This window comes from Lepidochelys kempii, chromosome 3 (genome assembly GCF_965140285.1).
Source record: "Lepidochelys kempii isolate rLepKem1 chromosome 3, rLepKem1.hap1, whole genome shotgun sequence".
Taxonomy (NCBI): Eukaryota; Metazoa; Chordata; order Testudines; family Cheloniidae; genus Lepidochelys; species Lepidochelys kempii.
The window spans coordinates 84,431,584-84,449,919 of NC_136382.1; the positions used below are offsets into that span (position 1 = coordinate 84,431,584).

The 18,336-nt window shown below is 42.5% G+C and overlaps 1 protein-coding gene across 10 annotated transcripts in view; it reads right to left on the reverse strand.

Moving 5' to 3' along the window:
* SESN1 (sestrin 1) overlaps window positions 1–18,336 on the reverse strand; it is a 137,636-nt gene that overhangs the window by 7,445 nt on the left and 111,855 nt on the right. For 4 of the 10 annotated variants that reach the window (XM_073336967.2, XM_078852152.1, XM_078852156.1 and 1 more), the window contains exons 2-4: window positions 4,126–4,230; window positions 2,343–2,543; window positions 1,236–1,418 (exon numbers count right to left, since the gene is read on the reverse strand). In XM_073336967.2, the coding sequence (XP_073193068.1) occupies window positions 1,236–1,418; window positions 2,343–2,543; window positions 4,126–4,230 (489 nt within the window). Of the gene's footprint in view, window positions 1–1,235; window positions 1,419–2,342; window positions 2,544–4,125; window positions 4,231–7,054; window positions 12,513–12,567; window positions 12,766–18,336 lie in introns of those variants that run through there. The other 6 variants (XM_073336971.2, XM_078852151.1, XM_078852154.1 and 3 more) reach the window with 5 other exon arrangements.

The window sequence follows — 18,336 nt, forward strand, 5'->3', positions numbered from 1 at the left end:
TGTGGTAATGGGGTTGCATGGGTAAGCCAAATAGATGACTTTTTGCCCAAAAATAGCACTTGGATCAGTTGAAGTGGCTTCATTTTGCTTTCAGGTTTCCACTAAAGTCAGGCTGGCTGGTTTTTCAATTTAGCACCATTAGTAAAACAATGCCTCGACCTCAAACCTTCAAGTTTAGCAGGCACAGGCAAAAATTGGATGGTTTTAGCCCATCTCTGCAATCTCGGAAAGCCCCAGGCAGTTCATGGCAAATAAGCTGCCTAAAGAAAGTCTGGGGTGAAACATGGCTCAAGACTCCATCTTCCCCAGTGGCTCCACGTGGGAGGAATTATCTGTGGCTGACAGGATGCTTTAACCCCAGCTTCCCCTACGGACAGGAACAAATGGGAGGTTCTTAGCCTTTGCAAAGAGTATGCTTCTTCCCCTCCTGCAAGGCCAGCCTCTGCTTCCCTCCCCAGCAGATGTTTCTCAGAGAAAGTAACACTCTTCCTCCTTTCTCTGGAGAGAGGAAAGCAACAGCCAGGAGGCAAAGAGTGGCTTTAGAAAGGAGGGCATTATACTTCAGGTTATTGCGTCTATTGTTTTTATATATAAAATTTGCTTTTAAAAAGTTGCTTAAGTGTGAGAGTGTCGAGGAATATGTACATTTTACATGCATATACAGTAGACTGGAGTCTCTAGGTTCAAAATACAGTTTTCAATAATTCTGTTAAAAATGTGCTGATCTTCACCTATTCTATCATCTTGAAAATCCTGAGTTCAAGAGAAATGTATAATAATCTTGTTTTAAGAAGGTACGTATCTGAACATGCACCCTCTACTTTTAAGTCTCAAGCTGGGTCATTCAGAGCCTCAGCCATTTTAAACATGGGTTCCACACAGCCCCATGTAGAGCCTACAAAATCAGGTGCTATGTGCCAGTGACATACCATCACATTTTAAGTAACACATGTCCATCCTACTGAGGGTTATAGATCAGGGCTACTAGTCACACTGTGATACATTAACATGCAATTCTTCCAAAGTACCAGTAGAATTGCTTTCTAAATAAGAACTCTATTACTCAGTGAGATGAGACCGTGATAGATCATTTCCATAACGATTACAATATTTCAGCGACAAAGTGTAAATAAAACCACTAGAAAAAAAAATGAGCTCCCTCCTCAGCCCCAAGAAATTTAGACTGCATTTAGTCTAGTAAGGACGTGTAGGGTGTTGCATAAGAGAAGACTAACCTCAATATGCTCTTTGGTGATAAGCCAGGGCCGATGAGCCAATATTTTATTCAATTCTCCTAAATTTTGCAGCTTGTGAGGTGCATTCTCTAGGCCATTCAGCCATTTGGGGTCTCCTCCAACATGAAGGAAGTCATTAACATGGAGGTTAACTAGATAGGAGCACTGATGTCTTGCTGCAGCCTAGAAGGAAAAAAGAAATTATAATGCAGAAGAATCTTTGCAAATCAGCTCATAGCAATGATGCAAATCGTTATTACAATGTAAGATTTTGCAGTGGTCAAAATCTGTAATTAAAACAACTTATGATTAACACAGTAGCTTGTTTCAATTATTCCTCTTAAGAATATACAACTGAACATTTTTCATTCACATTCACCATAACAGTGTTTTGATTTTACATCTTTAAAGTCTAATCTAAAATTGGTTTGTGGGAAGCTGATTCTAAAGTTCTGCCTGTAAAAGCCAGAAAAACTGGCACTTTTCCAGTAAGGAATGTGATTACACGTGGTTTACTCAAAAAATAACAATTTCCATTGCTAGTTTAGATAAGGCTCAGAGTTTCAAGATAACTTAAATGGACACAGAGTGCTTCATTGGCACAATGAATACTACAATCTACACCTGTTACAGTTAATTATGACAATTTTGGGATCTAACAGGAAATTTGGTTGGGATCTGAAGATTCTGAAATATTGACTGAATGGTAAAGTTATTTATATTGAGGTGTGCTGGACAAGACACAGATTGTTAAAAACCTGGCTTAAAAAACAGATTTGAGGAACATAGGAATCTGATGGCAAAATAATCTTCCTATTTATAGAACACTAAGATTATCTTTTTTCCTCCTCCCATTATTTCTGAAAGCATGAGCATTTATACCATAAGCACCGATCTCATAAAACTGTATTTAGAAAAAAAAACAAAGAGAGTGTTCTATAAAACATAAAATACTTCAGGTAATTACTCTGGCATTTCCCTTAACATACGTTGGAAGGCCCTCCCTCAGCTGAAAACACAAAAATGTAGTTAACATCTGTTATAAAAAGGATTAAAGCAAGTAGCCAAAATGGCTATTTCTGCTTGCTGCTCTGCACTCCAACATACCATTATCCCTATGTAGTGTCGGTAATGAAGAGGCAATGGACCATCCATCTGCAGTAGATAGTGCTGAGTTTTCAGAAAGCTTCCTAGATACTGTGGGTGGAACACCATCACTAAGGTGATGTTGTCCAAACGGCCTAAAGTAGCAAAAGAATCTGCAAACAATGTATGCATCTGGGCATCTTCATTTCCCACTTGAAGAATCTGTTTGAATTAAAAAGAGGGCTTTAGAAACGTTTTTCCAAAACATATCGACAAAATTATGATTAAATATTTATATCACATAGTTCTCAGAGGCCCCAATTAGGTTTGGGAGGTCCATTCTGCTAAATGAGAATCTAATGTTAACTAGGAGTTCTAAAGAAACTTAATAAAGTATGAGGGTATTGCATGTGACATTTTAAGGTGCAGCATTGAAATTCAGATGGCATGTAGGTAATAAGAATACTTGTATCTCTGGCAGGGCCAGCACACTCTACTCTCAAGAGCATAGTGCAGCCACTTTGGAAAACAGCAGCAAACACAGCTGAGTGTAGTGAAGGTTAACCACAGTATCTATAAAAGGCGTAAATGCTAGTTAAGTAAAAAAAAAAATGTAAGCGCTACCTGGGTACCTGGCAATAGTGGAAAACCCAGGATAAAGACTTCAAACTTCCCAGAAAACTGACCACAGTCACATCAATAAATCCTCTTGTTACACGAGTCTCTCCTGCCAATCAATGCAAGGAGCAGCACTGAAAGAGCTTTATCACATGCTCTTTGAGCTGAACAAACGATAAACTTCTGTTCATTTGGAGAAGTGGTAAGAGCTCATAAGAAAAACAACAACTATCACCAGAACTAAGGGATAGAGCAGGGGTGGGCAAACTATGGGCTACAGGCTGGATCAGGCCTGCCAGCTGTTTTAATCCAGCCCTTGAGCTTTTGCTGGGGAGCGGGGTCTGGGGCTTGGCCCCCCTCTGACTCCTAACCCTAGGGGCAGACCGGGGGCTCCGCTCTGCATGCTGCCCCCGGCCCAAGCACTGGCCCCGCAGCTCCCATTGGCTGGGAACTGCAAGGGCGGTGCCTGCAGACGGGAGAGCGTGCAGAGCCACCTAGCCGTGCCTCGCGTAGGACCCAGAGAAGGGACATGCCGCTGCTTCTGGGAGCTGCTTGAGGTAAGCGCCACCCAGATCCTGCACCCATGAGCCCCGCCCCCACACCCCAACCCCAGATCTGATCCCCCTCCCACACTCCAAACCCCTCAATCCCAGCCCAGAGCACCCTCCTGCACCCCAAACCGCTCATCCCCAGCCCCACCCCAGAGCCCGCACCGCCAGATGGAGCCCTCACCCTGCCCCCTGGAGGAGCCTCCTCCTGCGCCCTGAATTCCTCATTTCTGGCCCCACCCCAGAGCCTGCACCCCCAAGCAGAGCCCTCAGCCACTCCCACACCTCAACCCCAATTTTGTGAGCATTCATAGCCTGCCATACAATTTCTAGTCCCAGATGTGGCCTTCGGCCCAAAAAGTTTGCCCACCCCAGGATAGACACTCCTCTGGACCAGTAAGAGGACCCCGCCCACATTTGAATACTGCAGATGGGACAGGACAAGTAATTATCATCATGAAAAACAACTCTGCATTTCCTTTGTAAAATATGGTTGTGTAAAATTCCAGAATTCCACATGGCCATTATTGCTTTCTAGTTTAGCAGAACCATTGCCAGTCTCATGATGATTTATTATGATCAACAGTGTGCAAAATATTTTGCTTTTCTAAAACCATGTGGGTCCTAAATGACTTTACCTTAAAAGCATACAGCTCACAGTGTACTTGCAAACATACCTCCTTCTCTGGGATGAATCTGCTGGGTCCATGTCCCAGTGGTCTAGGAATTCTAATTCCAAGTTCCTAGAAAAGAAAATTACACCATCTCAGTTTTCAGCTATAAACATTTCAGCTGTGGCTTCAGGGAAGAAAAAAATTCACCAAACAAACAGAGCTATGCTTGTTTTAGTGGTACACTCTGTACACTTCCAATTATTTTTCTACGCATGCTTCATAACTAACCATACTTGTTTACAGTATATCATACCGCTCTGGTTAAAAACAATAAAACCTCCTTCACTGAAAACCTTCATTTTGCATAAAATACTTGGCAGAGTGTCCAGAACAAGGAGTTCAGTACATAGCAGCCAGTTATGTGATATGTCACTGATGCAAAATGAGATTGATGCACATCTGCAGTAAACCAACATACCAATCTCTGTGCATCTGTCAGGAAATGAAACAGCTGTAAACTTAACCCAATTGTTTTTTTCAACCTTAGTGGTGTGTGTGAATCGCTAAAGGTATCTGCAAATAAAAAGCAAACAAACAAAAACTTGAGAGGTTAATTAGCTATTTAAGTTGACAGAGAGAAAGATAGGTAATTGCATCCAACCTGAAAAAAACAGTTTATCACAAAACTTTTGCTGAAACACAGACAACATATCTCCATACCTAAGAGATTAGAGTTATCCATATCACAACCATTGGTTATTTTTATTCTACCTGCTCAACTGAAGGAGGCTTCATATTAAATCTGCTGCACCTGGGAATTTTGAGCCCAGTTATCCTCTCAGGATCCAGGTAACAACCATGCACTTCAATGGGAATTACTTGGACCTTCTCAGGGGAGAACGTGGCTTCTAGAAGTCAATTGGTCTTATCTAAAAAAAGTTAATGCCTAAGCTTTCGTTTACATGCAGTGAATTTACATAAACAGAAATATTATCCAAATACAAGAAAAAAGACCAATAATAAGCAAGACTGGTGCTTGTGACTTGTTTATAATAACCTTGATTTGTCTTAAAAAAAAATCTAGTAACTTGATCCATCAATTACAGTTCCTGAACTTTTCCCTAATAGAAAAGAGCTACAAACTTCAGACTGCAGAGTGAATGAATACTGACCCTTGTCCATGGTACCCACATGTAATCTCAAGATTCTATTTGTCTAATGTGCCTCTGACTTCTTAAATCAGATGTTTTCATTTCTTGAGTTATACTCGGGGAAAGGGTTAACTAAAAGGTGCCCTTACCACTAGTGTTTTCAAATCTTACATGGAAGGATAAGGCTTGTGACGGAGTCTTTTCCTACTGCAGGTCACAAGGTTCAAAAACATGATACACTTGTCAACTAAATCTGTAATACAACGTGTGTCAGAGTTGGGCTGAATTTATATCCTCAAAAGAATCTTACCCATCAGAGGCCAGCTACTTCTTGTCCTGGCAACCATATACTGATAAATTAAAGAAAGATCTTATATCCAAGTGACAATGAGAAAACAAAAAGGTCTTTATGTAACATTTAATTTAACAGATGTCTCCAAACCTAGCTGCCAACTCATACACAGCAGGAGAAAAAAAATCTTAGTTTAATTCTTGGACAGCTAAGTTTTAGTCTTTCCCCTTCCCAGAACAATTACAGGAAGAAAGCCTCAAAGTTCTACAACCTGAGACTTATAAGATTACTACTTTATTTTGCCCAATACAGTCTAAAATATATCAGCAAGTCCTGACCTTCAACTTTCTTGTCCCCTCAATATAATGATTATGCTACAGGAAGAAGGTTTAATTAAAAAACAGTTATGTAAGTAAAGAGAGAAAACACCTTCATGGAACATTTTTTAAAAGGCACTATAAGGGAGAGGAAGGATGGCCCTGTGGTTAGGACTTGGGAGACCTGGGTTCAAATCTGCCTGGCACAGACTTCTTGTGTGACTATGGGCCACTTAGTGTCTCTGGGCCTCAGTTCCCAGCTGTAAAATAAAGATAACAGCACCTGCAGGGTGTTTTGAAAATACACACACTAGAGACTGAGGCTCTCAGATACCACACAGGTAACAGTATATAAGTACAGTAGAACCTCAGAGTTGCAAGCATCTCAGAATTGGAGGTTGTTCGTATCTCTGAACAAAAGGTTATGGCTGTTCTTTCAAAAGTTTACAACTGAACATTGATTTAATACAGCTTTGAAACTTTACTATGCAGGAGAAAAATGCTGCTCCCCCCCCCCCTTTTTTTTTTTAAAGTAGGATACATTTAACACAGTACTGGACTATATTTGCTTTTTTTTTGTTTGTTTGTTTTTTTTAAAGAAAAGTCTCTGCTACTGCCTCATTGCATACTTCAGGTTCCTAATGAGGTGTGTGCCTGACCGGTCAGTTTGTAACTCTGGTGTTCGTAATGCTGAGGTTCTACTTTACCTAAGATAGAGAGGTGTTCTTTAGACCTTAAATTGTGTACTTAAAAAAAAAAAAAAAAAATCAGTTTCCATTCTGATATTCATCACCAACTGTGTCTAACTCAGACTTTCCCTGTATCCCATGTTTCAAATACTACACTGACAAGGTAATAATTTCAGTCTCTTACTAACACTTAGAATGATCCCCTTCTCACAAAGGCCTTTCCTGTAGCTCTAACATGTCACTCCATTCTTAGAAGTTTTGCATTAGGCCTCCATTTCCACCACATTGAGTTCAAGTATCTTGTCCTTACCTCTGCAACTGTCTCCCACCCATATTGTCCTCTTTATAGAAATCCCTCCCGATCTAACTGTAAGGTTACTACTTTCTCCTCCTTCAAATCCCCCAAGATGCAATTCTTCTGTGAGAACTTATGATCCCAGGTACTCTAAACTATTTGGGATATGGACCGTGTTTGTTCAGCACCTAGCACAATATGATACCAACCATGACTGGGGCCTTTCGGTGCTTCTGCAGTATAAATAAGCAATAGCAAATCTCTTCATCTGTCATGTCTGCTCCATCTTAAAAGCCGGAATAAAAGAATGTTAACATTGCAAAGTTAAGCACTGAAAGTCACAAAATGCCCAACCTTAGCTTTACCTCATTATGCATTATAATATACTTTTAAATCATACATCACACAGGAGCCTCATCTCACTCTACCTATGAAATTTAAATAGCTCCTGTGACAGTTCTCAGAGTACCTTGGCCTAAGAGTCACCTTGTTACCTCCAGTATGAAGGAGCCTTGCTTGTGCTTAACTGGGTGTCAGCTCCCTGACACCACCAGCCCATTAGCCACTCACACAATCTCCTCTTGCCTATGCCTGCCTTTACTTTGCCTCACAGTTTAACAATATGTGCACCAGAGCCCCAGAATCCCTTTGAAGCATTTCTCTGTAGTGTCCAGCCCCTTATCAACTGAACACTCACAGAAATACCAGGTCTGCTGTCCCCAAGGCAACAGTACACACACCAGCCTGTACAATTCAACTCAGGATCAGCACCTAGCTTAATATCATAGCATTTAGATATATTTATAGAGAAAACAAGAATAAATTTATCATCAAAGATCTAAGACTCAAGTGACAGTAAGAATACAGGAAACAAACAGTTACAGATAAAAAAAAAATAACATGCTTTCTAGAGACTAGACTTAACTGAGCAGGTTAACCTCATGTCTAAAGAAGTTTCTCACCCCGGAAGTCCTCCACACCTTTTTTCAGCCAAGGTTGGCTGAGATCCCATTGTCATGAAGGTAAACACATTGTCTGTTTACTTTCTTTGTGCACGATAAGCGGGTATCTTTGCCTTCTACTTATACCCCAAAGTTTATTGCTCGTACTCAGAGACAGCATAATCACCCCCAGCTACTCTTTCTCTCTCTGTTGGCTTCACATCTCTTCAATAACTTCGTATGTAACTGTGCATCCATTGTGAACAAAATATCTTGTCTGACAGAAATCTTTCATTTCTGCAGTTGACTCATACCTAGACTCTAAGAACATATTTGCAGTATATATACCTAACTCCTTACACAGTATCTGTGCTTACAATTCACAATGATATTCATGACTAGAGTGCCCCTGACTTTCATTTAACACCTCACATGACATTATTTGGTGAACCAGAATGTACATTCCAGAATCAGGACATTCCTGTAACTCTTTTGCCAGTTAGCATTAGAGGGTTCTTGGATCACAACCCCCATTACTATAGTATCTGTGTGTATCACATCTAATGAATGTACCCATTACTTCACAGAAGTGAAGTGCTACTGTCCTGATTTTACAGATGAAAAACTGAGACAGAGAGACTATGCGTACACTGGTGTCCAAGGTACGATTGCAGCATGGCTAGACATACCCACACTTAGCTGCTAAAACTAACAGTATAGCTACAGGGGCATAGGCTGAAGTGCAGGCTAGCAATGTGAGTATGTACCCAGGGTCCCCAGCATATTCATATAGCCCAAACTGAAGTCTGTGCCATTGCATCTACAATGCTATATTTAGCCGTGCTAGCATGGGTAAAGCTAGCATGGGTATGTCTACCCATGCTATAATCACACCTTGGATTGCAGCATAGATGTACTGTAAGTGATTTGCCCAACATCACAGAGAAAGTTTGTGGTGGAGCAAAGACTTGAATCTGGGTGTTTGAAGTCCTTTGCCCGTGCCCTTCCATGGACTCTCTCAGGGCAAGTTTTTCAGCTAGTGGAAATTTGTTTATGCAAATGTATGCTAGCTGAGCATCTGGCCCTCAAAGTGAAAGCTGAATGGTGCACAATTAATGCAGCAGGTGCACAACATTAATTATGTTTCCTAATAACCACTCCTCTCTCATTACACCCTGCCTCATTTAATACCTCTTGTTCAGTACATTTGTTTTAATCATACATCAAAATTCTACATTCACACATGCTTCTTGCAGCTCGCTTTCATTTAAAATGCTGGAAGATATTTATTCAAGCGTTACAAAACTACATATGGCTTTTCAATGCCTCAAAACGGCCAAATCAAGACATTTTTAGGGCAGACTCGAAAGGCACCTCTCCTGCTGAAGAGCTATCTTCCTGACAAGTTTCAGGGTTCTACCCCAAGATCTTGCTGCTTTATTATTAGAGATGTTCCCAAAAGAGTCACAATTGTGTAATACTTGGAGAAAGTATGTATTTCTACTCTCATTAAAACAAAACACATTGCCCCTAGACAAAGGTCAAACATGGGAAATTTCATCCCAAAAGGTTGAAGTTATGAGCAAATGAAACAGGACCTTTAGAATGGGAATGCCTAGACCATCTTAACTTTAGCTATTGCTACAGCACTTGCACTCACTCTATGATATTTTCTCTGATCACTGGTTACCAACTATTAAAGCACTGATGTATTTGCCCTTGTTACCATAAAAATTTCTCTCAAAACTCAGTTATAGTTCTGTCACCAGAGTGATGCACCAGATGGTGTACTGTTATCAATTGTTAATTTGCAATAAACAAATTGGACCTTCATGAGCTGAAAACCGACCACAAACCAGTCTACAGTTTGTTTCCCTGATGTCATGCACAGTCTCTTTACCTTCAGTACAATAACAATGTCAAGTGTTGCAAGTCTGGGAAAGATACATTTGTGTATTTACTAAAACCACTGTAAACAGCAGAACACTTCCGCACAAATTGTAGGCAGAGTGGGAATATAATTTACTTCACTCAACCACATTAGTATTAATATCATCTGATTCTTTGTGTCCTCATGAAGTACCAAATGCCACTGGATACAGACATAACCACCTCAAAAATCACAAGTTCTAAAGAAACAAAGCAGCCTTTAAGAAGAGCCAAATACATTTTATTTGCAAGAGGAATGATTTTGACTAGAATTAAGTTTTGTTGGGATTCACTTTTTATGGAGAATCACCTCATATTGGTATATTTTCATGCCTACATTAAAAATACTCTTAGCATCTTTTCTATTCTTTTAGGGTCAAATTTCCAAAAGCTCCTAAGTGATTTAGGCTCCTAAGTCTGATTTCTCAGAGAGATTTAGGCTTTTACACGCTTTGGAAATGTTATCCCCAGTCCCCTACTTCCCCTTCAAAGATCAGTTCAAACCAATAACTCAATGGTAGTGACACTGAAATGCTATGAATTTGGAACACTTAATTGTTTAGATCTTAACGATAACTACTGCACAGACTGCCACCACAGTACAAGTTATTTTGATTTCCCTGTAACTCCATCAGTGAGCTGATACATTCTTCAATTAAAAGTCAGGCTTTCAATTCTGCTCATTACTATAACTGTAGAATCCCCAACAGTTATCCAGCTGCACCAACAGGCCTTAAAAGCTTTGAAGAATTTGGATTAGATAAGGGACAATACTACTTCTTTAAACACAAGTCAAAAATAAAACCAAAGCTCTTTCTAGACACGGTGGTAGCAGAGCTGGTGGTCCAGGAGTTTTCCTTACTTAGTTCTAAAACCGTCACCCCAACCCAAAAGCCTCCAGAGCGCACTGTGGCATTTTCAGACCCAAACCATAATTAGTATTAAGGTAACATCTGCTGAATCTTTATTTCTTTTCCTCTTCCCATTTTAAAATTTTGACACCAGCTCCTTTGTGCAGGAACAACTAGAGCTATTCCAGAATAAAAGCACTCAGCTTGTTCACACATACAGATTTAAATGATTACAAATAATCATTCTGCTCTCCTACAAACTCTACCAAGTTCAATAGGCCTACTGTACTTGATTTTAATCACCACAAAGAAAGTAAAAGTGTTTTTATTGTATGTTAAAAACAGATCTTAAAATATTATTAGCTCTACAAGTTAGATATGAAGTGGAAAGTTCCTTCTGTCTAAATATTTCAGAATACTTTTAAAATATTACATTTTTCAACACCCACTCAGAATTGCTTAATGTTATCTGCATTGTACAGATGGAGAAATTGAGGCACAAGGAGCATAAGTGATCTGCCCAAAAACATACAGACTCCCAAGTTTCTTGTTCACTTATTATTAATAATAAATAATAATAAAAACATAGTAGTAGTGATTGTTTGGCTCTTCTAGAATTAAATATTAACATACACATCTGGAGATATATCTGAATGAAGTTTTAGCCATGGCACTTCTATTATGCCAGCATACTCTCCCTCTCTAGGAAAAGGCTGGCACAAGTTTATAAGAAGTTGAGTTTGTGTTGGAACTATACCAAGACCACAACTTGTTTCACTTGGTTTCAAACTCACTCAGGTCACAAGTGGCTGGGATTAAAAAGGACCAGTGTCTAAACCTTCTGTGCCATCTCTGTAATATGCATGTTGAAAATATTTTATAAATATGTATTAAGATCACTGGAGCAGCTCCAAAGCAAAACTCGCAACACCAGAGCTTTAAGGAAGGGGAAAAGAGGCTGGGAGGAAGCAGCATGGTTTTGGAAGGCAATAAACAAAGTTTAAATACTATTAAGACTGCAACACAAATAATAAACCACAAAACTTAATTTTGAATATGAAGCACCAAACTTTACCATCATATTTTCTGGACAGTGCTGCTTTATGCCATTAACAGAGTTATTTAAGTTCAGTATCATAATATCTAATACCTAAAGCTACACATGCAAATATGACCCAATTAAGTGTTTTCTTCCCTAGTCTCGAGAGCAGGCCAGAACAATATTATTTACTTAGAATTGACAAGACACAAGACAACAGTCACTGCCCCAAAAAGCTAATAATCTGAGACACATGCAGAGAAGACTGTCACACTGGAATATCCAGAGGAGAAAATTAGTGGTTTTGTTTGTTTATAAAGAGCTCTGAGAAGCATGAATGGACTCTATTCATTCCACCTGTATATTAACTCTGAAGACTAATGACAAATCCGCATCAACAGCCAGTGTGCTTGTATATCACAGAAAAAGGAGATAGAAGAGCCCTATTACATAACCTGGTCAACCTCCCTGTCAATAAAGGATTGTTCCCTACAGTGCATTCCCAGGGATTGGCTTTGGGCACTTTTTAATGACTCAAATGATGGGACTGTCACAACTTCCCTTTGGAAGCCACTCCACAGTGTAAGAGGCGGTTGGTCCTGGTGTTCCAGGCTCTATTTTCCAATTCTGAATGCCTTTTTGTTACACCCAGCCTCCCACCAATTACACACCCCGCCACTAGGGAACAAGCGGACAGGAGCAAGCCGCACACCCCCTGGGCGGCTCTCCCCTCCGAAAGGGCATTCACACCTGGGCTTGGCGGAGAACACGCAGCCCACAAAAGGCAAAGCTAAGCCCACAGGTGAAGCCCAGCTGAGGGGCCGTCCCGGACTCAGGCAGACGTGGCTTTGGTGGCTACCCCAGCAGCTCAGCACAAACAAAACAAAACAAAACAAGTGACCCCCGTCACCAGACCAGCCTCCCGCCCCGCGCTCTGGCCAGCCCCAGCACCCCACCTTTACCTTGCGACCCCGGCTCGTGCAGTGGTTGCACAGCAGCCCCTGCACTGCGTACGCCTGGTTGTGGCTGGCCGTGGCCGCCAGCCTCATGCCTGCGGGAGGGAAAGCGCGTCTCAGGCGAGGAGCGGGCCCGTCCCTGCACAGCGCGCAGCCAGCTCCCCTCTGCCCAAGGCAGCGGCGAGGCCAAGGCTAAAGCGAAGCGCCCGGAGGCGGGGGGAGCTGCGGAACGGGCACAAACAAGCCGAGCGGAGCCCGCCCCCCTCCCGCCAGCCACCAATGCGCGGGAGGCGGAGGGGCAGGGAGGCGGAGCGAAGCGCGCGCTCCCTGGGTTGGGGCGGAGAGGCCCGGGCGGGAGCTGGGGAAGGGGCTGCAGTTCCACGGGGAATTTGTGCCTTTGCCGCAGGAGCCCTGGCACCCAGCGAGGGTAGCCAGCCGGCCACACGGGACACCAGCCGTGCCCCCCTCGAGTCGCAGTCCGCTCCCCTTGTGTCAGGGAGCATGGCCGGGAGAGCCGGGTATGCACAGCAGCAACTGTGAACCCCGGATTTTACAGCTGGGAGCCAAATGTGCCAGAGAAACATTTTCTGACACTACACTGCAAACATCCACTGATGCAACCCTGAGTGTGCTCTTCTTGCGCCTCAGTCCTGGCACTGCACAGAAAAATGTTAGAGCTTCAACTGCCCCTTATTGAGGACACTAGTGGTGACGTCTGTTGAGCCTAGGCAGCTGATTTTAAATTACACAGTAACTATTAACTGCCCAATTCATCCGGCAGATCATTTCAGAGGTCAGCTATTCAGATGCCATCACAATGACTCCTGGGGACACATGAGGTGAGGGAAGGGAGATCCCTCTTCAGCTCCTGCATCCTCTGCTCCTCTCTCTGGCAGAAAAAAACCCACAGTATTTTTGTTTGACAAAAATTATTTTTTTCTAGAAAGTCATGTATTGCTCAATCATCTATCATCTCCATCCATCCTCACTTAAGAGCCTCTACCTGCTTTTTAAAACAAGAAAGTAATTAAGCCTTTTTAACAGCTAGCTCATAGGAGCTTAACATGTAGCAGATACATGTGTGACTTTAAATAAAGTCCTCTAGCAATTTTGCCAGAAAGCTCCTGCCCCAAGACCATAATATCCCTGTGCAAACATGTTTTGCAATCTCATCAGCAAAACACACAATCTTTGTTTGCAGCAGTCTGTATTTCCTTCACCGAACTCCAGTGCTGTTAAATCCCCAGATGCCCCAGTTATCCCCACCCAACTATAGCTTTCTGTTCTGGTTTGGGGTTTTATGCATAGTTGCCAACTTTCACATGGTAAATAAGCACCCTGACTTTCACAATAAGCCAAAAATCAAGCTAATCCCATTTCAAAACAAGGCCAAAACAAGCCAATCCCTAAGAACCCCAACATTCTATGTGACTAGAGCCCCCCAGCATGCAGTCTGGGACTGTGGTGGGCCCGCTGTGCATCCCTGACTCTCTTCCCCCCCTTCCCCTGCTTGCCCCCCTTTGCCCCTGCTTGCTCGGAGCCGATCAAAAAAAAGAAGCAATAAGCTACCAGCCAAACAAGCAACAAGATACAAGCTAAAACTAGCCAACAAGAAACTCACAAGCCAATTAAGGCCAAAAAAAAAAAAAGAGAGAAGCCCAATTTCTGCGTTTTTTTTCACTTTTGACATGTCTGGTCTTGTGCCATTTTCCAAAAGTAAATACAGCATCTTCAAGTTCAAGGTCCTGGGTAAAATTTGGTTTACTCTTCACATCCATATTAAAAGTGTAAAGCTATGTTCTGTTAATTATTTTACATCTTAAATATTTATTTTAAATCAAAAGTTTCAGGTACCACATACTATCTAAACAAGACGATAATGCCTGATTCTTACCCCAGCTTTGAGAGGAGGTGGTTAGGTTACAACAGCTCAGAACCAAAGAAACTTCCTTAACTAACACGAAAAACAAAGTTTCCAGTCTGGGATTTGGACTGCTATACATCCAGATTACTAGTTCTAACAAGTCTAATTACTGTAAAGGGAATAACATGACCATGAACTTTGAACTTTAATTAAATATAAAACTGAATACTGAAAAACTGTTTATGCTGTTCTTGGAGTGGGTTTATAAATCCTGCGGCCAAATGCAGAAATCATTGAGGCCAGAACATTGTGTGGAATGTGAAAACTTTACCCTGGGCAGTGGCTTTGGACATTTCTAAAGCTGAGCTTTACATTCTTTCTTTCCCTAATGTCATCACCTCTATGGAGTGCAATTACCTCTGAGAAGACAAGGCACATTTTCTACTTTTGAAGATAGAATAGCAGTATACCATTACACTGACTAGAGGTGTGAAGGCGCTTTAGGTCCTTACTCTGTTTCCTGGTACAGAACAGGGATTTAGCTTTCCTAAATGGGCAAGGTCTTTCCAGACTGTTACTGCTCCATACCTACTTGAACATCAGAAAGGGCTTAGATGACAAATGGAAAAGAGAAGCAAGATGGTGAGAGTGGTTATATTTTCAGAGCTAGTTTAAATAAACTAGTAAAGAGACAGTTTAATTCCCATTGCTTCCTTACTTCAGGCCAAAATATAACAAAGGACCAAGGAAGAACTCTCTTGCAACGCCACAGACAAAAACTGGCTTGTGTTCAGAAGGAACTATTCAAAAGAAAATATGCCATCCCTCTGCCATGCACATTGGCCAAACCGGACAGTCTCTATGCAAAAGAATAAATTAACACAAATCTGACATCAGGAAGAATAACATTCAAAAACCAGTAGGAGAACACTTCAATCTCCCTAGTCACTCAATAACAGACCTAAAAGTGGCAATCCTTCAACAAAAAAACTTCAAAAACAGACTCCAATGGGAAGCTGCTGAACTGGAATTAATTTGCAAACTGGATACCATCAGATTAGGCCTGAATAAAGACTGGGAGTGGTTGGGTCATTACAGAACCTAAACCTAATTTCCCCAATACTAATTTCTCCCTACTGTTACTCACACCTTCTTGTCAACTGTCTGTAATGGGCCACTCTCATTACCACTTCAAAAGTTATTTTTCCTCCCTTGGTATCCTGCTGTTATTTTGATTTATCTCGTTAGACTGACCTCACACTTGGTAAGGCAACCCCCCATCCTTTCATGTATTTATACCTGCACCTGTATGTTCCACTTCATGCATCTGATGAAGTGGGTTCTAGCCTACGAAAGCTTATGCCCAAATAAATTTGTTAGTCTCTAAGGTGCCACAAGGACTCCTCATAGTTTTTGCTGATACAGACTAACATAGCTAACACTCTGAAATCTGAGATGTAAGACGTTATCCCACTATGAGAAATCTTTGTGGTTTCAATTTAAATGACTATGCCTTCCAACAGAGAGATACATGGTGGGTAAAGGAATGTCTTTTATTGCAATGGTTCTCAATCTGGGGTTCACAGACTATGTCTAAGGGGTCCACAAAAGGTTGTCGTTACGAAAGAACAGTGGTTTTCATCCTGCAGTCCGTGCACCCCTGGAGGTCCACAGACTATGTCTAAGATTTCCAAAGTGGTCTGCACCTCCATTTGAAATTTTTTAGGGGTCTGCAGATGAAAAAAGGTTGAGAACCACTGTTTTATTGGACTAACTTCTGTTGGTAGGCGAGACAAGCTTTAGAGCCACATAAAGCTCTTCTTCAGGTCTGGGAAAGGTACTCTGCAAGCATGTCTACACAGCAGTATAAGCCTGGGCGCAAGCCTAACCCCCTTGCATCCACACACCATTTGTGCTAACCTAGGTCTTGGACCTAGGGTCCCAAAACCCTGCAGGGCTCAAGGGTCCAAGCCCATGTTGAGCTGAGACCTAGGATCCAAGCCCCATTGCTTTCCTGCATGTGTATGGTCCTGGCTTGACTCAGGTCCTGGAAGTCCTCCAGATGTATTCCAGAGTTCCTGGTAGCAGAGGAGCAGCAATGCAGGCAGCCAGCACAGTGGTCAGAAGCACTATTTCTGCCTGGCTGAGCACGCTCCCTGTTCCTGCTCCTCTCACAGCAGCGGCAGCTCCTGCTCTGGCTCCTCCTTACTGCTACACAGAGCTTGGCCAGAGCAGGGAGCAAAGCTGATAGGTGGGAGGCAGCTCCTGGCTGCCAGGATGTTGGGGGTCATCCCTCCCCCAGCTGTGCTGGTCCAGGAGCCCTGCCACTCCTTGCAGGGCAGCCTCTTTGTCCCGTTCTGCTCTCTGTCCCTTGCTCCGACCTAACCACCCCCTCCCACCACTGCCTTCTTTGGGGCTGTGTGTGCAGAGATGTCCAGGCAGCATACATTGTGAGGGTGGTAAGTGGGAGCTAGCCCCCAAACTTCCCCACAGCCTCCTGGGGATCCCTTATCCCTGCCTCCTGGGATGCGGCGGGGGCCCAATTCTCAGATTAGATGGTAGTGCAGTATAAAGCCTTCTCAAATTGCAGTCATTCTATTGAGATGGACACCAAAAGGAGCTAATTATGTAGTTTATGAACTCGTGCTCCTTATGGGCACCTGAGCCCCATCAATAGCACTGTCAGTTAGGAAACAAGATGGGCACAGTAGAGTTTTCCCACAGTGCAACACAGTTGTATGGCTAGACTGTCGACACTGGGGGGGCGGAGCAGGTGCGTACTAGGTACTGTGGGATAGGGTTACTTTGACTTGGGTCTGTACACTGCAGAGTGGATGCCAAAGCACTAGCTTCAAGTATGGGTCAGAAAATCTTTAACATAGAGTTAAAATACAGTGTAAATACTCAATCCAATGGTTCCCTGACATGGGTCAACTGACGAGTCCCACTAATCCGAGGGCAGGCTTACATTGCTGAATAGACATACCCAGAGCGTTAGAACTAAATACAAGAGCACACAGATAGTTTAGCATAAGTAGTTAGCATATATTCTAAGGGACAATTCATAGAATCATAGAATATCAGGGTTGGAAGGGACCTCAAAGGTCATCTAGTTCAACCCCCTGCTCAAAGCAGGACCAATCCCCAACTAAATCATCCCAGCCAGGGCTTTGTCAAGCCTGACTTTAAAAACTTCTAAGGAAGGAGATTCCACCACCTCCCTAGGTAACCCATTCCAGTGCTTCACCACCCTTCTAGTGACAAAGTTTTTTCCTAATATCCAACCTAAATCTCCCCCACTGCAACTTGAGACCATTACTCCTCGTTCTGTCATCTGCTACCACTGAGAACAGTCTAGATCCATCCCCCTTTGGAACCGCCTTTCAGATAGTTGAAAGCAGCTATCAAATCCCCCTTCATTCTTCTCTTCTGCAGACTAAACAATCCCAGTTCCCTCAGCCTCTCCTCATAAGTCATGTGTTCCAGTCCCCTAATCATATTTGTTGCCCTCTGCTGGACGTTTTCCAATTTTTCCACATCCTTCTTGTAGTGTGGGGCCCAAAACTGGACACAGTACTCCAAATGAGACCTCACCAATGTCGAATAGACAGGAACGATCATGTCCCTCGATCTGCTGGCAATGCCCCTACTTATACATCCCAAAATGCCACTGGCCTTCTTGACAACAAGGGCACACTGTTGACTCATATCCAGCTTCTCATATCAAACTGCTGCCTAACCATTTGGTCCCTAGTCTGTAGTGGTGCATGGGATTCTTCCGTCCTAAGTGCAGGACTCTGCACTTGTCCTTGTTGAACCTCATCAGATTTCTTTTGGCCCAATCCTCTAATTTGTCTAGGTCCCTCTATATCCTAGTCAAGGTGAAGAGGCCCATTCTTCTATCAGCAGTA